Source organism: Coregonus lavaretus (genome assembly GCF_964263955.1).
Source record: "Coregonus lavaretus genome assembly, chromosome: 22".
Lineage (NCBI taxonomy): Eukaryota > Metazoa > Chordata > Actinopteri > Salmoniformes > Salmonidae > Coregonus > Coregonus lavaretus.
In genome coordinates, this window is record NC_140009.1 from 24,457,568 (window position 1) to 24,477,789 (window position 20,222).

The window sequence follows — 20,222 nt, forward strand, 5'->3', positions numbered from 1 at the left end:
ATGGTGGAGCAATCATTTGTGTAGGTCCTACACAATCCCTTTAATTTACTATAGAAGGGCTCCAGGGTGAAGTTTCTACTACATACAGCTCTAGGATCAGCTTCCCCTTCCCCAATCCTAACCTTAACCATTAGTGGGCAAAATGCAGAACTGACCCAAGACCAGAAGGCACATGATATGCTAGAGTCCCACCTGAAGCCAGGGATCATCTTTGCGAAGCCGATGACCTTTTGGATGCTGTAGCTGACCAGGTCAGCCAGGTGGGGCAGCATGGAGAGCTTGGAGCCGTCGTCCTCACTAGAGTCTGGACTGCCTGCACTGTCCTGGTACATCATCAACAGACTGCTGAATTTCATCAGCTTGGTATCCACTGACTCTACACAGGGAGAGATAATAAAGGTGTTTAATGGAGATGGTCGAAAGAGAGGAAGGGATTAAATATGGGAGAGAGAGTGGCGTTCAATAATAAAGAGAAAGGAGAAATTAGGAGTTCATGGGGAATGTGAATGAGTGAGAGATGTCAGTGGCAATAAATGGTTGCTAAATGAAGCAAAAGGTTTACAATGAAATAGTACAAAAGGCCAGTCCACTCCTCCAGGGCCCGGTTTCCCAGAAGCGATGGAACTTAGGCTTATGAGTGCTTTAACGATGCATCTTTCCTACAACAGCCGAAGATGTAACATGCAAAGAGAACAGACACTAAAAGTGCGTAGTTGGAGCATGTGTCGATACTGATAGGATCGAAAGAAAGGCAGTGCTTCTCTCCGATCATCTTTCTCAATTCAAATCTTACCTTAACATTAGTATTATTTCACAATCCCTACAACTGATCAGCTCCTAGAGAGATATTACCACCTACGGCTAAAAATATTGAGGCGGCTTACTCTAATGCTTATCCAATACAATTCTAATGCTTACCGCACATTAAAGGCTATACATTATGAAATATATTGAGACAATTTACAGACAGTAGCCTACAAGTAGCAAAATAGAACTCAATTTATTGAACATTAAATGTATTTCAATATGATTTAAATAGGTCTATAGCCTACTGCATTTACAGTATTCATACCCCTAGACTTATCCACATTTTGTTGTGTTACAGCCTGAATTCAAAATTGATTACATTTATTTTTTTCTCCGCCATCTACACACAATACCCCATAATTACTTGTTAGATATTACAAGCTAGAAGCACAAGCATTTCGCTACACCCGCAATAACATCTGCTAAATACATTTTTAGAAATTTTACCAAATGTATTGAAAATTATATACAGAAATCGAATTTACATAAGTCTTCACACCCCTGAGTCAATACATGGTACAATCACCTTTGGCAGCGATTACAGCTGTGAGTGTTTCTGGGTAAGTCTCTAGGAGCTTTGCACACCTGGATTGTACAATATTTGCACATTATTATTTTTACAATTCTTCAAGCTCTGTCCAATTGGTTGTTGATCATTGCTAGACAGCCATTTTCAAGTCTAGGCATATATTTTCAAGCCGATTTAAGTCAAAACTGTAACTAGGCCACTCAGGAACTTTCAACATCATCTTGGTAAGCAACTCCAGTGTAGATTTGGCCTTGTGTTTTAGGTTATTGTCCTTGCTCCTTAGTCCTTGCCGATTACAAGAATACCCATAACATGATGCAGCCACCACTATGCTTGACAATATGAAGAGTGGTACTCAGTGATGTGTTGTGTTGTGTTGTGTTGTGTTGGATTTGCTCCAAACATAACGCTTTGTATACAGGACATAAAGTTAATTTCTTTGCCACATTTTCTGCAGTTTTACTTTAGTGCCTTATTGCAAACAGAATGCATGTTTTGGAATATTTGTATTCTGTACAGGCTTCCTTCTTTTCACTCTGTAATTTAGGTTAGTATTGTGGAGTAACTATCCATCCTCTTTTTTCTCCTATCACAGCCATTAAACTCTGTAACTGTTTTAAAGTCACCATTGGCCTCATGGTGAAATCCCTGAGTGGTTTCCTTCCACTGCGGCAACTGAGTAAGGAAGGACGCCTGTATCTTTGTAGTGACTGGGTGTATTGATACACCACCCAAAGTGTAATTAATAACTTCACCATGCTCAAAGGGATATTCAATGTCTGCTTTTTTATTTTACCCATATACCAATAGGTGCCCTTCTTTCCCTGGTCTTTGTGGTTGAATCTGTGTTTGAAATTCATTGCTTGAGTGGGGGACCTTACAGTTAATTGTTTGTGTGGGGTACAGAGATGAGGTAGTTATAAAAACAAGATTATTGCACACAGAGTGAGTCCATGCAACTTATTATGTTTTTGGGAAACCGGGCCCTGAGTGATTGAGGTTCCTAGAGCATGTAAAGAAAGCTGCAGCACATTACGCAATTTTGTAATGTAGGTGCAAGGCAGGGACACGCGTGTTCAAAAGACAGCCAGGCAGGCATGTTATAAAAGGCCAGCAAATGTATGGTACACAGCAGCTGCATAATAAACCTCAGTGGTGTGTGATTGTAAATTCTTCCATAACTAAGTTATGGCCTTCAGTTCTACCCCAGCAAAGTAAAGGAGACCCTTGAGAGACTTGTCAATGCCGACTAGGGTAGTCTTACACATCTTGTTGATGGAACATTTGATTGTGGTGCATGTATACTGTGTGCCTGCGCGTAAGCATGTGTAAGCACCTTCACCTGGTGAGTGGTTGAAGGAGTCTGAGGAGGCATCTGACAGCGAGTGAAGGGAGGCTGCACGACTGGCACTGCGTGTTACTGGGCCCTCTCGCACCGGGGGCTACAAACACACAACACATGCATTTAACATATAACAAGAACACAGTGCGTCTGCCTTGTAAAGTGCACATAGGAGTGACTGACAAAACAACAGACCCATAATCACTTGAAGTGAAAATGGTAAAACATTAAATGAATGTAATGCAACATCTGTGATTTCATATCCCAATAAAACACAGTGGGGGAAAAAAGTATTTAGTCAGCCACCAATTGTGCAAGTTCTCCCACTTAAAAAGATGAGATAGGCCTGTAATTTTCATCATAGGTACACGTCAACTATGACAGACAAAATGAGAAAAAAAAATCACATTGTAGGATTTTTAATGAATTTATGGTGGAAAATAAGTATTTGGTCAATAACAAAAGTTTCTCAATACTTTGTTATATACCCTTTGTTGGCAATGACACAGGTCAAACGTTTTCTGTAAGTCTTCATAAGGTTTTCCACACACTGTTGCTGGTATTTTGGCCCATTCCTCCATGCAGATCTCCTCTAGAGCAGTGATGTTTTGGGGCTGTCGCTGGGCAACACGGACTTTCAACTCCCTCCAAAGATTTTCTATGGGGTTGAGATCTGGAGACTGGCTAGGCCACTCCAGGACCTTGAAATGCTTCTTACGAAGTCACTCCTTCGTTGCCCGGGCGGTGTGTTTGGGATCATTGTCATGCTGAAAGACCCAGCCACGTTTCATCTTCAATGCCCTTGCTGATGGAAGGAGGTTTTCACTCAAAATCTCACGATACATGGCCCCATTCATTCTTTCCTTTACACGGATCAGTCGTCCTGGTCCCTTTGCAGAAAAACAGCCCCAAAGCATGATGTTTCCACCCCCATGCTTCACAGTAGGTATGGTGTTCTTTGGATGCAACTCAGCATTCTTTGTCCTCCAAACACGACGAATTGAGTTTTTACCAAAAAGTTATATTTTGGTTTCATCTGACCATATGACATTCTCCCAATCCTCTTCTGGATCATCCAAATGCACTCTAGCAAACTTCAGACGGGCCTGGACATGTACTGGCTTAAGCAGGGGGTCACGTCTGGCACTGCAGGATTTGAGTCCCTGGCGGCGTAGTGTGTTACTGATGGTAGGCTTTGTTACTTTGGTCCCAGCTCTCTGCGGGTCATTCACTAGGTCCCCCTGTGTGGTTCTGGGATTTTTGCTCACCGTTCTTGTGATCATTTTGACCCCACGGGGTGAGATCTTGCGTGGAGCCCCAGATTGAGGGAGATTATCAGTGGTCTTGTATGTCTTCCATTTCCTAATAATTGCTCCCACAGTTGATTTCTTCAAACCAAGCTGCTTACCTATTGCAGATGCAGTCTTCCCAGCCTGGTGCAGGTCTACAATTTTGTTTCTGGTGTCCTTTGACAGCTCTTTGGTCTTGGCCATAGTGGAGTTTGGAGTGTGACTGTTTGAGGTTGTGGACAGGTGTCTTTTATACTGATAACAAGTTCAAACAGGTGCCATTAATACAGGTAACGAGTGGAGGACAGAGGAGCCTCTTAAAGAAGAAGTTACAGGTCTGTGAGAGCCAGAAATCTTGCTTGTTTGTAGGTGACCAAAAACTTATTTTCCACCATAATTTGCAAATAAATTCATTAAAAATCCAACAATGTGATTTTCTGGATTTTTTTCCCTCAATTTGTCTGTCATAGTTGACGTGTACCTATGATGAAAATTACAGGCCTCTCTCATCTTTTTAAGTGGGAGAACTTGCACAATTGGTGGCTGACTAAATACTTTTTTCCCCCACTGTATATATAGCAAAAAAAGTGAGAATGTGAGTGGCTAAGCTAGTTTGATCAGTACAGACCCTGAAGCATGAGAAGTCTGAGTAGGAGTCGTCGTAAGTCTTGTGGTGGGCCTCCACCAGTGAGGCGATAACCTGGCTCTGCTCGTCATTCAGTCTTGGTCTCAGGGCCTCCCGCGCTGCCTCCTCCTCCTTCCTCTTCTGGATAAGATCCTTCTTCCTCTGCACCTCCTCATCTGTCAGGATGACTGGGGGAGAAAGGGAGGCGAGGGGGAGACGGGTGAGAAGAGGAGTGGTGGGAGAGAGAGGTAACACAGCTAGCCTGATTGCCTTTCACAGGAGCCTCTCAGATCTACTGACAACAGTGGTCGATAAGTGAGTTTCTATCACTTGCTGATAGTTTTCTTCACACAAACAGCAGCTATGAGAGAGGGTTGAAACAAGACTCAGTAGAATGCGTGTAGGTGTATGTTCTTCCAATGAGAACCACCATTAGCACCACAATTGCACTGAAGTGTCATCTTAGCTGTTCTGTTTCTCAAACTAATCTGACACAAACCACAAACTCAATTTACATACTGCCAATGTTCCATACTGCGGTAAACTACTACAAGATGATACACAAAGCAATGGAGGAATCAAATCAAAATAGAAATGTACCAGACAGAGGCTAACTACACATTAGAAAATAAATGGAAACTAAACTAGAAGCTAATTTTAGTTTCAATGGATGAAACAAATAATCATATAAAATGTACCAGACAGAGGCTAACATGCAAAACTCACCGGACACGTTGCGTTTGCAAGCGTTGCAAAATAAATGTACACACACATACATGTTATATAATAATTTCAGCGCCACCGCTCACGGGCGTGCCCGAGCATCTGCGTAGCCAAGCACTAAAACAGAACTTGGTTCTAGTTGAGACACCTGACGCGCTGCAAGTCCCGCTTCTCCCATTTACTCATTGGTTTTCAGGAGCATACAACCCCACGTGGGTATTTGAAAGATGAACGAAGAGAGATTAATAATAGATAACTACGGTAACTAAAAAGTCAGAGAGCATCATTTTGAGGTCAATTACTCTGCCATTCTCAAAGTCATGCCCACCAGTCCTTGACTCTTCCTAAATAAGTCTATTCAACACACTGTTGTTAGAATTTCAATATCAGAGTTTTTAGGAGGACATGTCATTTCCCCCTGCTCTTCCTTCACAAGTTGGCTGCCATCTGACAATGGCCCATCAAAACTACACCTAAACTATACCAAAACTAATTTCACACATAGGCCTATAATAATAGATGTAGCCTAAATACCAGATTAAATTGGCAATAGTCTGATGGGTGACAATATTATCAATTGCCTTGTGAAGAGACTGCAGCGCAGCGTTGGTAAATGACCAAAAAGCTACGTTTTCCAAATTATCCTTCAGCCAAGTAAGACGTTTTGATTTCATAATATATAGGAAAGAACAGGTTCTAAGGTTTCTAAAACATACATTTGCCAAATAACTTAAAAATACGGCAAAGTATCACATTTTTGTAGAACATTACAGCCGCTATTCAATACATTCTACATGTGAGCACTTCCGGAAGCATAGCCATAGGCTACTAAGCACAGACTAGTAACATAATAAAACTTAAAATATGATATTCTGTTAATAATGCATTTCTTTGTGATAGTGTATAACACTTGAATTGTGATGTTGTGGTTTTTGGTTTTTACATATAGCCTACAGTAACAAACTAATATCATTTTTTCTTGCGTATTCTAATGGTAGACCTACCTAAAACCTTCATAAACACAACCAAATGATACATTTTTATATATGCTATTGCAAAAAAGTATTTATTAGACCAGGGTTGCCCAAGCCTGTTCCTGGAGAGCTACCCTCCTGTAGGTTTTCGCTTCAACCCCAGGTGTTACTAACCTGATTCATTTACATTTACATCATTTAGCAGACGCTCTTATCCAGAGCGACTTACAAATTGGTGCATTCAACTTATGATAGCCAGTGGGACAACCACCTTTTTTTTTTTTTTTTATGTATGGGGGGTGGGGGAAGAAGGATTACTTTATACTATTCTAGGTATTCATTTACATTTACGTCATTTAGCAGACGCTCTTATCCAGAGCGACTTACAAATATTCCTTAAAGAGGTAGGGTTTCAAGTGTCTCCGGAAGGTGGTCAGTGACTCAGCTGTCCTGGCGTCATGGGGGAGCTTGTTCCACCATTGGGGTGCCAGAGCAGCGAATAGCTTTGACTGGGCTGAGCGGGTACTGTGCTTCCGTAGAGGTAGGGGAGCTAGCAGGCCAGAGATGGATGAACGTAGTGCCCTCGTTTGGGTGTAGGGTCTGATCAGAGCCTGAAGGTAAGGAGGTGCCGTTCCCCTCACAGCTCCGTAGGCAAGCACCATGGTCTTGTAGTAGATGCGTGCCTCAACTGGAAGCCAGTGGAGTGTGCGGAGGAGCGGGGTGACATGAGAGAACTTGGGAAGGTTGAACACCAGACGGGCTGCAGCGTTCTGGATAAGTTGTAGATTAATATTATCAACCTGCTAATTATTAGAATCGGGTGTGCTAGATTAGGGTTGGAGCAAAAACCTACAGGACGGTAGCTCTCCAGGAACAGGGTTTGGCAGTCCTGTATTAGACTGTTAGAATGCATTGGCTCAGAACGGGATTGCTAGATGCCCAGCTTGATGCTAGATGCCAAGACTATGGGTAGAAATTCTACACAGATCCAGCAAAAAAAAGGACCATATGCATTTCAGGTAAAATAACAACACAATATTGATCTCCCAGGTCAAACTAGCTAGCAATAGCAAGCGAGCTAAATGTCCATGAATGTTTGTGTGTTTGCTCAAAAAAATAAAGAGAACACTTAAATAACACAATGTAACTCCAAGTCAATCACACTTCTGTGAAATCAAACTGTCCACTTAGGAAGCAACACTGATTGACAATAAATGTCACATGCTGTTGTGCAAATGGAATAGACAACATGTGGAAATTATAGGCAATTAGCAAGACACCCCCAATAAAGGACTGGTTTTGCAGGTGGTGACCACAGACCACTTCTCAGTTCCTATGCTTCCTGGCTGATGTTTTGGTCACTTTTGAATGCTGGCGGTGCTTTCACTCTAGTGGTAGCATGAGACGGAGTCTACAACCCACACAAGTGGCTCAGGTAGTGCAGCTCATCCAGGATGGCACATCAATGCGAGCTGTGGCAAGAAGGTTTGCTGTGTCTGTCAGCGTAGTGTCCAGAGCATGGAGGCGCTACCAGGAGACAGGCCAGTACATTTACATTTTACATTTACATTTTAGCAGACGCTCTTATCCAGAGCGACTTACAGGAGCAATTAGGGTTAAGTGCCTTACTTAAGGGCACATCGACAAATTTTTCACCTAGTCGGCTCGAGGATTAGAACTAGCGACCTTTCGGTTACTGGCACAACGCTCTTACCCACTAAGCTACCTGCCGCCCCCTTTTGAATGCTGGTGGTGCTTTCACTCTAGTGGTAGCATGAGACAGAGTCTACAACCCACACAAGTGGCTCAGGTAGTGCAGCTCATCCAGGATGGCACATCAATGCGAGCTGTGGCAAGAAGGTTTGTGTGTCTGTCAGCGTAGTGTCCAGAGCATGGAGGCGCTACCAGGAGACAGGCCAGTACATCAGGAGACGTGGAGGAGGCCGTATGAGGGCAAAATCCCAGCAGCAGGACTGCTACCTCCGCCTTTGTGCAAGGAGGAGCAGGAGGAGCACTGCCAGAGCCCTGCAAAATGACTGTGTCTGCTCAAACGGTCAGAAACAGACTCCATGAGGGTGGTATGAGGGCCCGACGTCCACAGGTGGGGTTTGTGCTTACAGCCCAACACCGTGCAGGACGTTTGGCATTTGCCAGAGAACACCAAGATTGGCAAATTCGCCACTGGCGCCCTGTGCTCTTCACAGATGAAAGCAGGTTCACACTGAGCACATGTGACAGACGTGACAGAGTCTGGAGATGCCGTGGAGAACGTTCTGCTGCCTGCAACATCCTCCAGCATGACCGGTTTGGCGGTGGGTCAGTCATGGTGTGGGGTGGCATTTCTTTGGGGGGCCGCACAGCCCTCCATGTGCTCGCCAGAGGTAGCCTGACTGCCATTAGGTACCGAGATTAGATCCTCAGACCCCTTCTGAGACCATATGCTGGTGCGGTTGGCCCTGGGTTCGTCCTAATGCAAGACAATGCTAGACCTCATGTGGCTGGAGTGTGTCAGCAGTTCCTGCAAGAGGAAGGCATTGATGCTATAGACTGGCCCGCCCGTTCCCCAGACCTGAATCCAATTGAGCACATCTGGGACATCATGTCTCGCTCCATCCACCAACGCCACGTTGCACCACAGACTGTCCAGGAGTTGGCGGATGCTTTAGTCCAGGTCTGGGAGGAGATCCCTCAGGAGACCATCCGCCACCTCATCAGGAGCATGCCCAGGCATTGTAGGGAGGTCATACAGGCACGTGGAGGCCACACACACTACTGAGCCTCATTTTGACTTGTTTTAAGGACATTACATCAAAGTTGGATCAGCCTGTAGTGTGGTTTTCCACTTTAATTTTGAGGGTGACTCCAAATCCAGACCTCCATGGGTTGATACATTTGATTTCCATTGATAATTTGTGTGTGATTTTGTTGTCAGCACATTCAACTATGTATAGAAAAAAGTATTTAATAAGATTATTTCATTCATTCAGATCTAGGATGTGTTATTTTAGTGTTCCCTTTATTTTTTTGAGCAGTGTATATTGAACAAAAATATAAAACGCAACATGGAAAGGATTTGCCAAAATACAAAAGTAGGCCTATGTTGTAGTAAAGTGATCCTCCTGTGGGGAACAACAATGCCCCCTAAACTGGAAGGTCATGTGGGTTCTCTTCACGTCAGATTTCAACCCCAGTGAGTCAACTCATCTGCTGAGTGGAGATCCAGCAAAGATCAATCGAATTCTGTCAATTACGGAATTGCAGTATAGAACCAAACATCAATGAAACACCCAGCAGACAGTCGCAGTCCATGAACAAATATACTGAACTGACACACTGACAGCTAATGTGGGGCAGCAAAGTCCAGCTATGATAAGACTACGCTAGATTTTACTTTGGCCACCATCACTTTTCCTTTAAGAGTCACATTAACATGCCCATTAAAACCCAAGAAGCTAGGCACTTACATTCAAGCACTGGAAGGGCTCACTAAGCATTCACAGAGTGGAGCTGTCAATGAGCGCTCAGCGCTCACCACTCAGTGTTCACAGCTTGTGTTCACACATTCATTGGCCGGGCATCTAACACAGGCTTGTTTAATAGCCCAATGCAGAAACACAAAATAAGCTCCCAAAGAAACTGTGTTCATCTCCTAAAATAAAAGGTAGAGCACCTGACATAGGCACTATTAGGCAGAAACCACAAGAAATCCTAAACCTATACTGAACAAAAATATAAACGCAACGTGTAAAGTGTTGGTCCCTTGTTTCATAAGCTGAAATAAAAGATCCCCAAAATGTTCCATACGCACAAAAAGCTTATTTCCCTCAAATTGTGTGCATACATTTGTTTACATCCCTGTTGTGAGCATTTCACCATTGCCAAGATAATCCATTCACCTGATCATTTTTTTTATTTTTTATTTTTTTAACTCAACTGGCAACGTCGGGAGAGGTTGTGTTTTTCTCTAGCTGGAGGTAAGCAGGAGGTAAGCTTCTCATATGGTGTTGAGTAAAGCTTAACCATGTATTAGATCGTAGGTAGGTAGTTAGTTGTAGTTAGGTATTGTATTTATCATAGGTTAGTATTGCTGTTATTGTAGGTTTCCGTAGGTAATAGTAGGTTAGTATCGAAGCACGAGGCTAGCTAGCTAGCGGGTAGCTACTGGTAACGATTAGCAACGGTGGAGAGCTGTTTCCAATGTTAATGTGCTGCTAGCCAACGTTTAATTTTTTGCTGCGTTATGCGTTATGAAAGGAACTAGACACGGACATGAATTATCTGTTTAGTGTGCTAACACACTCTTGGCAGTTTGTTGTAACCAAGTATTGGTGCTAAATTGTGTGTTAATGGATGCTAGCTTGCTAGTTAGCTACGGCGTCATAGCTAGGCATCGTGGGTTGTTGTGGTTAGTTACTGTTGGTTGGCAGTGTCTTCGGCCGTGCCGGCTGTAGCACGAAGCGAGCTAACTAGCTGTTTTTTCGAACAGAGTCAGAGTCAACACAGTAGCCATTGTGTGCCGGGGGTAGCACGAAGCTAGCTAGCTAGCCGTTCTTCAAACAAAGTCAACACAGTGGCCATTGCTAGCTACCCAACACGACCAGCTAACTGTACTGTAGTAGCTAAATACAATATACTTGTCCTAGCTAGCCAACGTTTAATCATTGCTGCGTCATGAAAGGAACTTGACACAGACATGAATGATCTGTTTAGTGTGTTATCACACTATTGGTGTGTCTTGGCAGTGTCTTCGGCCGTGCCGGCTGTTCGAACAGAGTCAGAGTCAACACAATAGCCATTGTGTGCCGGGTGTAGCACGAAGCTAGCTAGCTAGCCGTTCTTCAAACAAAGTCAACACAGTGGCCATTGCTAGCTACCCAACACGACCAGCTAACTGTACGGTAGTAGCCAAATACAATATACTTGTCCTAGCTAGCCAACGTTTAATCATTGCTGCGTCATGAAAGGAACTTGACACAGACACGAATGATCTGTTTAGTGTGTTATCACACTATTGGTGGTTTGTTGTGACCAAGTGTTGGTGCTAAACGGTGTGTTATTGTTATTGGATGCTAGCTTGCTAGTTAGCTATGGTGTCATAGTTAGCTAGCTGAATAAAGTGGGTTGAGTCTATTCCTTTAAACATTGAACCGCTGTGGTTCACAACAATTCTGATTTCTAAAGGTGGAAGTTGGGAGAGTTTTTGTTCGGGTGGTTCAGTGAAACAATTTTAGTTTCTGAGGTAGAAGTTTTTGGTGAGGGAGGCCCTGCTCTCTCCTCTCCCAGATGCTTAGCTCATTTCATTCCGATCTCCTCTGCATTTTTGTAGCCATTTGCTACAGCCTGTCAACTATGCCTCTGCCTATCCCTGTTCTCTCCTCTCTGCACAGGCTACACAAACGCACCACACCGCGTGGCTGCTGCCTCTCTAACCTGGTGGTCCCTGCACGCACCCCACACCTGGAGTTCCAGGTCGCAGGCAGCCTCTGGAACTGCCGTTCTGCTGCCAACAAAGCTGACTTCATCCCAGCCTATGCCAACCTCCAGTCCCTCGACTTCCTGGCGCTGACGGAAACATGGATCACCACTGAAAACACTGCTACTCCTACTGCTCTCTCCTCGTCTGACCATGTGTTCTCGCATACCCCGAGAGCATCTGGTCAGAGGGGTGGTGGTACAGGAATCCTCATCTCTCCCAAGTGGACATTCTCAATTTTTCCCCTAACCCATCTGTCTATCTCCTCATTTGAATTCCATGCTGTCACAGTCACTAGCCCATTTAAGCTTAATATCCTTGTCATCTATCGCCCTCCAGGTTCCCTTGGAGAGTTCATCAATGAGCTTGACGCCTTGATAAGTTCCTTCCCTGAGGATGGCTCACCCCTCACAGTTTTGGGGGATTTCAACCTCCCTATGTCCACATTTGACTCATTTCTCTCTGCCTCCTTCTTTCCACTCCTCTCCTCTTTTGACCTCACCCTCTCACCGTCCCCCCCTACTCACAAGGCAGGCAATACGCTTGACCTCATCTTCACTAGATGCTGCTCCTCTACTAATCTCACTGCAACTCCCCTCCATGTCTCCGACCACTACTTTGTTTCCTTTTCTCTCTCGCTCTCCTCCCACACTACTCACTCTGCCCCTACACAGATGGTAATGCGCCGCCGCAACCTTCGCTCTCTCTCTCCCACTACTCTCTCCTCTTCCATCCTATCATCTCTTCCCTCTGCTCAATCCTTCTCCCTCCAATCTCCTGATTCTGCCTCCTCAACCCTCCTCTCCTCCCTTTCTGCATCCTTTGACTCTCTGTGTCCCCTATCCTCCCGGCCGGCTCGGTCCTCCCCTCCAGCTCCGTGGCTTGATGACTCATTGCGAGCTCACAGAACAGAGCTCCGGGCAGCGGAGCGGAAATGGAAGAAAACTAAACTCCCTGCCGACCTGGCATCTTTTCACTCCCTCCTCTCTACATTTTCTTCATCTGTTTCTGCTGCTAAGGCCACCTTCTACCACTCTAAATTCCAAGCATCTGCCTCTAACCCTAGGAAGCTCTTTGCCACATTTTCCTCCCTCCTGAATCCTCCTCCCCCCCCACCCCCCCCCCCCCTCCCCTCCTCTCTCTCTGTGGATGACTTCGTCAACCACTTTGAAAAGAAGGTTGACGACATCCGATCCTCGTTTGTTAAGTCTAATGACACTGCTGGTCCTGCTCACACTGCCCTACCCTATGCTTTGACTTCTTTCTCCCCTCTCTCTCCAGATAAAATCCTGCGACTTGTGACTGCAGGCCGCCCAACAACCTGCCCGCTTGACCCCATCCCCTCCTCCCTTCTCCAGACCATCTCCGGTGACCTTCTCCCCTACCTCACCTCGCTGATCAACTCATCCTTGACCGCTGGCCATGTCCCTTCCGTCTTCAAGAGAGCGAGAGTTGCTCCCCTTCTCAAAAAACCACACTATTGAGCGTGCCGTCTTTAGCCAACTCTCTTGCTATCTCTCTCAGAATGACCTTCTTGATCCAAACCAATCAGGTTTCAGGACTGGTCATTCAACTGAGACTGCTCTTCTCTGTGTCACGGAGACTCTCCGCACTGCTAAAGCTAACTCTCTCTCCTCTGCTCTTGTCCTTCTAGACCTGTCTGCTGCCTTTGATACTGTGAACCATCAGATCCTCCTCTCCACCCTCTCCGAGCTGGGCATCTCCGGCGCGGCTCACTCCTGGATTGCGTCCTACCTGACCGGTCGCTCCTACCAAGTGGCGTGGCGAGAAGCTGTCTCCGCACCACGTGCTCTCACCACTGGTGTCCCCCAGGGCTCAGTTCTAGGCCCTCTCCTTTTCTCCCTATACACCAAGTCACTTGGCTCTGTCATATCCTCACATGGCCTTTCCTATCATTGCTACGCTGACGATACACAACTAATCTTCTCCTTTCCCCCTTCTGATAACCAGGTGGCGAATCGCATCTCTGCATGCCTGGCAGACATATCAGTATGGATGACGGATCACCACCTCAAGCTGAACCCTGGCAAGACGGAGCTGCTCTTCCTCCCGGGGAAGGACTGCCCGTTCCATGATCTCGCCATCACGGTTGACAACTCCGCTGTGTCCTCCTCCCAGAGTGCGAAGAGCCTAGGCGTGACCCTGGACAACACCCTGTCGTTCTCCGCCAACATCAAGGCGGTGACCCGCTCCTGCAGGTTCATGCTCTACAACATTCGGAGAGTAAGACCCTGCCTTACACAGGAAGCGGCACAGGTCCTAATCCAGGCACTTGTCATCTCCCGGCTGGACTACTGCAACTCGCTGTTGGCTGGCCTCCCTGCCTGTGCCATTAAACCCCTACAACTCATCCAGAATGCCGCAGCCCGTCTGGTGTTCAACCTTCCCAAGTTCTCTCACGTCACCCCCCTCCTCCGCACACTCCACTGGCTTCCAGTTGAAGCTCGCATCCGCTACAAGACCATGGTGCTTGCCTATGGAGCAGTGAGGGGAACGGCACCTCTGTACCTTCAGGCTCTGATCAGTCCCTACACCCAAACGAGGGCATTGCGTTCATCCACCTCTGGCCTGCTGGCTCCCCTTCCTCTGCGGAAGCATAGTTCCCGCTCAGCCCAGTCAAAACTGTTCGCTGCTCTGGCACCCCAATGGTGGAACAAGCTCCCTCACGACGCCAGGACAGCGGAGTCACTCACCACCTTCCGGAGACATTTGAAACCCCACCTCTTTAAGGAATACCTGGGATAGGATAAAGTAATCCTTCTACCCCCCCCCCCCAAATTGTAAAGTGGTTATCCCACTGGCTATAGGGTGAACGCACCAATTTGTGAGTCGCTCTGGCTAAGAGCGTCTGCTAAATGACGTTAATGTGCCCTTGAGCAAGGCACTTAACCCTAATTGCTCCTGTAAGTCGCTCTGGATAAGAGCGTCTGCTAAATGACTAAAATGTAAAAATGTAATGTAAATGATCAGTGTGGCATATCAAGAAGCTGATTAAACAGCATGATCATTACACAGGTGCACCTTGTGCTGGGGACAATAAAAGGCCACTCTAAAATGTGCAGTTTTATCACACAACACAATGCCACAGATGTCTCAAGTTTTGAGGGAGTGTGCAATTGGCATGCTGACTGCAGGAATGTCCAACAGAACTGTTGGCAGATCATTTAAATGTTAATTTCTCTACCATGAAACGTTGTTTTAGTGGCCTGCATACTCAGACATGTCACCCATTGAGCATGTTTGGGATGCTCTGATCGACGTGAACGACAGCGTGTTTTAGTTCCCGCCAATATCCAGCAACTTCGCTCAGCCATTGAATATGAGTGGGACAACATACCACAGGCCCCAATCAACACCCTGATCAACTCTATGCAAAGGAGATGTGTCGCGTTGCATGAGGCAAATGGTGGTCACACCAGATAATGACTGGTTTTCTGATCCACGCCCCTACCTTTTCTTCAAGGTATTTGTGACTAACAGATGCATATCTGTATTCCCAGTCATGTGAAATCCATAAATTAGGGCCTAATTTATTTATTTCAATTGACTGATTTCCTTATATGAACTTTAAACTCAGTAAAATCTTTGAAATTGTTGCATGTTGCGTTTATATTTTTGTTTTGTGTGGTTGGTTCACAGTTGGCTTTGATATTTTAACCTGCGTGTCATGATCACGTCTGGTGTGGATGAACAAAATCAACATGCACGTGGCCAGTGTAGTCATGTAACTGCTTCAAGTTAAGGTCAGTTGGTAGAGCATGGCGTTTGCAACGCCAGGGTTGTGGGTTTGATTCCCACGGGGGGCCAGTATGAAAAAATATAATAATGTATGCACTCACTAACTGTAAGTCGCTCTGGATAAGAACGTCTGCTAAATGACTAAAATGTAAATGTAAGTTAGCCTTATAAATAAATAGCAACTAAAAGCTAAAAGCCTTTTCAAAGTGAGTCACATGTGAATCAGCTTCATGGCAAGACAATCCTGTTTTGCCTGATGCTTTCTAAAAACTCCTGCTCACATCATTTGCACAAAATGGCTTTTGCGTTATTCATGCAAAAAGCTTTCCGGACCACCCTTGTCAGAAAATGTATTACGCAACTGTAAAACAAATGTTGGCTGTTTCAAGCTCACATGCTGACAGATCAAGTTAACAGCAGCTGTGCCTGTGGTAGATGTATTTTATGTTTTTGTCTATCATTTGCCAAAAGTCTTCCCACTGTGAACAGCAAATTGAAGGAAACGTAGGTGATAAAACAAAGAGTCTTTGGGAGCTGACTAACCACAACCAGGCAGCTGGCTCGTGTTATAGTGCATTCAGAAAGTATTCAGACCCCTTCACTTTTTACAGCCTGAATTCAAAATGGATTAAATTGGGGTTTTCCCCTCGCCAATCTACACACAATACCCCATAATGACAAAGCAAAAACAGAAAATGTTTGTAGAAAATGTAGATTAAATATCACATTGACATAGGTATTCAGACCCTTGTTGAAGCACCTTTGGCAGCGATTACAGCCTCGAGTCTTCTTGCGTATGACACTACAATCTTGGCACACCTGTATTTGGGGAGTTTCTCCCTTTATTCTCTGAAGATCCTTTCAAGCTCTGTCAGGTTGGATGGGGAGTGTCGCTGCAGGTCTCTCCAGAGATGTTCAATTGGGTTCATGTCCGGGCTCTGGCTGGGCCACTCAAGGACATTCAGAGACCTGATCCGAAGCCACTCCTGCGTTGTCTTTTCTGTATGCTTAGGGTCGCTGTCCTGTTGGAAGGTGAACCTTCGCCCCCAGTCTGAGGTCCTGAGCGCTCTGGAGCAGGTTTTCATCAAGGACCTCTCTGTACTTTGCTCCGTTCATCTTTCCCTCGATCCTGACTAGTCTCCCAGTCCCTGCTACTAGAAAACATCCCCACAGCATGATGCTGCCACCACCATGCTTCACCGTAGGGATGTTATTGGCCAGGTGATGTCACGCCCTGGCTCTGGGGACTCTTAAATGTTGAGCCAGGGTGTGTAGTTTCTATGTTTAGTTTTCTATGTTTGAGTTTCTAGATCGTGTAGATCTATGTTGGCCAGGATGGTTCCCAATCATAGGCAGCTGTAGCTCGTTGTCTCTGATTGGGGACCATACTTAGGCAGCCGTTTGGCACTAGTCTGTGTGGGATCTTGTTCCGTATAGGTATGTTATTAGTCTACCTTGGACTTCACGTATCGTTTGTTTTCTTGTTTTGTTCGTGTTCAGTACGTTAATAAATATGTACGCTTATCACGCTGCGCCTTGGTCCGTCTCATCCGTAAACGATCGTCTCAGGTGGGCAAATGGTGGTCATGGGAGGAGATATTCGCGGGGAAAGGGCCATGGGCAAAGGTAAATGCCCAGGCAGGAGAGGAGAAACGGCGGCAACCGTGCCGACGACGGACACCCGAGAGGCAACCCCAAGAAAAATGTTTGAGGGGGCACACGGCGTGGACGACGAGGCAGCAGGAGGCAGCGACAGGGCGAATCTGCAGATTAGGAGAGGAGGCCACCAGGTTACGGGGGCTATTGGTCCAGAGGGAGCAGGAGTTATTGGGTCAGAGGGAGGAGCTACAGGAGGCGATAAGGGAGAAGGAGAGTGTAGAGGCACGGCGAGAGGAGCTGGTTAGGCAGCAGAAGGAGCGGAGGTTTATAAGGGAACCCAGTCCCGCTCCTCGCACCAAGCAAGTGGTGTGTGTCGCCAGTCCGGTCCGGCCCGTTCCTGATCCCCGCACTAAGCCAGTGGTGCGTGTTCCCAGTACGGCCAGACGCATTCCTGCTTCCCGCACAAGGCCAGTGGTGTGTGTTCCCAGTACGGTCCGGCCCGTTCCTGCTTCCCGCACTAAGCTAGTGGTGCGTGTTCCCAGTACGGCCCGACCCATTCCTGCTTCCCGCACAAGGCCAGTGGTGTGTGTTCCCAGTACGGTCCGGCCCGTTCCTGCTCCCCGCACTAAGCTAGTGGTGCGTGTTCCCAGTACGGCCCGACCCGTTCCTGCCCCTCGCACTAAGCCAGTGGTGTGTGTCCACAGTCCGGTACGGCCCGTTCCTGCTCCCAGCACCAAGCCAGTGGTGCGTGTTCCCAGTCCTGCCCGGCCTGTTCCTGTCCCTTGCACCAAGCCAGTGGTGCGCATCGCCAGCCCGGTCCGGCCTGTTCCTGTCCCTCGCGCCAAGCCAGTGGTGCGCGTCGCCAGCCCGGTCCGGCCTGTTCCTGCCCCTCGCACCAAGCCAGTGGTGCGCGTCGCCAGCTCGGTCCGGCCTGTTCCTGCCCCTCGCACCAAGCCAGTGGTGCGCGTCGTCAGCCCGGTCCGGCCCGTTCCTGCTCACCGCACCAAGCCAGTGGTGCGCGTCATCAGCCCGGTCCGGCCCGTTCCTGTCCCTTGCACCAAGCCAGTGGTGCGCATCGCCAGCCCGGTCCGGCCTGTTCCTGTCCCTCGCGCCAAGCCAGTGGTGCGCGTCGCCAGCCCGGTCCGGCCTGTTCCTGCCCCTCGCACCAAGCCAGTGGTGCGCGTCGTCAGCCCGGTCCGGCCCGTTCCTGCTCACCGCACCAAGCCAGTGGTGCGCGTCATCAGCCCGGTCCGGCCCGTTCCTGCTCCCCGCACCAAGCCAGTGGTGCGCGTCGTCAGCCCGGTCCGGCCCGTTCCTGCTCCCCGCACCAAGCCAGTGGTGCGTGTGTCCAGTCCGGCATGGCCCGTGCCTGTTCCACCGGTGCCTGGTCCGGCACCGGTCAGCTGCTCCACTCCGGAGCCAGAGCAATCCGCTCCACCGGGGTCCGGTCCAACTCCAGTCAGCGGATCCACTCCGGAGCCAGAGCAATCCGCTCCACCGGTGCCCAGTCCAGCTCCGGCCAGCGGCTCCAGTCCGGAGCCTGTACAGTTCGATCCACCGTCGTCGGGTCCAGCTCCAGTCAGCGGTGCCAGACCAGACCAGGGGCGCAACAGGAAGGTGGAGAGAAAGTGGTGGTTACACCCGGAGCCGGATCCGCAGTTTGACTGGGCAACCAGCTCTAGGAAGAGTCTTGGTGGTTCCAAACTTCTTCCATTTAAGAATGATGGAGGCCACTGTGTTCTTTGGGACCTTCAATGCTGCAGACATTTTTTGGTACCCTTCCCCAGATCTGTGCCTCAACACAATCCTGTCTCGGAGCTATATGGACAATTCCTTCGAACTCATGGCTTGGTTTTTGCTCTGACATGCACTGTCAACTGTGGGACCTTATATAGACAGGTGTGTGCCTTTCCAAATCATGTCCAATTAATTGAATTTACCACAGGTGGACTCCAATCGAGTTGTAGAAACAGCTCAAGGATGATCAATGGAAACAGGATGCAGCTGGGCTCAATTTCAAGTATCATAGCAAAGGGTCTGAATACTTATGTAAATAAGGTATTTCTGTTTTTTATTTTTAATAAATTAGCAAAAATGTCTAAATGTTTTGTTTCTAAATGCTTTGTTATTATGGGGGTATTGTGTGTAGATTGATGAGGAAAACGTTATTTAATCCATTTTAGAATAAGGCTGTAACATAACAAAATGTGGAAAAAGTGAACCCTAATTGCTCCTGTAAGTCGCTCTGGATAAGAGCGTCTGCTAAATGACTGAAATTAAATGAAATGAAATGAAGGGGTCTGAACACTTTCCGAATGCACTGTATGCTAGCTAGTAGCTACATATTGAACTATGCTGCTGTCGCCAACATTTGATTTAATCTATTGCCATATTTAAGGATTATACACGATGGAGACAAGTTCAGAACTAGAGGTGGACCAGCCTTACTCCATCTTACTGTTACTGGCTGGTTGACTGGGCTGAGATCAAGCCAGAATGGGACACTCAGTAGCCCATCTAGCATGGCATAGTCAAAAGGACCGCCGACACAGCCAAGCTAGCCAACTGTGTTGATTTCCCAGAATTTGCCAGCAATCGCCTGCTGCGATGTCTAGATAGTATTTCACAGTGCCTTCTGTATGGCTTGCACAGCGCTGTTTACCACAAATATGTCCACATTTAGTCATTAGTATTGTGCCTGGATCGCCATGGCAGAGGACTAAGATGCAGGGAGGGAGAGTGATCCTCAATGGGAATTCAAAGATTAAGTCCACAGAGAATATTTCATAGGATCATAATTGATTTGCCCTGACTGTCTACTGAATGTAGTAGTTTGGTATCGTAATACTCTGCGTCAGAATATCATCAATAACTACTACTATCCCCATCTATTGTTAATTAGAAACAAAAAATTGTTTTAAGTGAGAAGTAGGCATTGATCTGAAGCTGAAAAGGAATGGAAATTCACATGACCACCACCATACCTACTTCACCCATGCTCTACCAAGGTTTTCCAGCACACAGCTTTGACCTACTACAGTAGCTATGTTAGTCTATTGTACATCAAACAATGTGTAGGCAGGTTGCTTAGGATTCAAACCT

The 20,222-nt window shown here is 46.8% G+C and overlaps 1 protein-coding gene across 2 annotated transcripts in view; it reads right to left on the reverse strand.

Moving 5' to 3' along the window:
• The window catches only part of LOC311150215 (vitamin D3 receptor A-like), a 64,573-nt gene that overhangs the window by 10,773 nt on the left and 33,578 nt on the right, over positions 1-20,222 (reverse strand). Inside the window, exons 4-6 of one of the 2 annotated variants that reach the window (XM_084187582.1) lie at positions 4,596-4,780; positions 2,679-2,778; positions 193-376 (exon numbers count right to left, since the gene is read on the reverse strand). In XM_084187582.1, the coding sequence (XP_084043708.1) occupies positions 193-376; positions 2,679-2,778; positions 4,596-4,780 (469 nt within the window). Of the gene's footprint in view, positions 1-192; positions 377-2,672; positions 2,779-4,595; positions 4,781-20,222 lie in introns of both variants that reach the window. The other variant, XM_084187581.1, reaches the window with a different exon arrangement.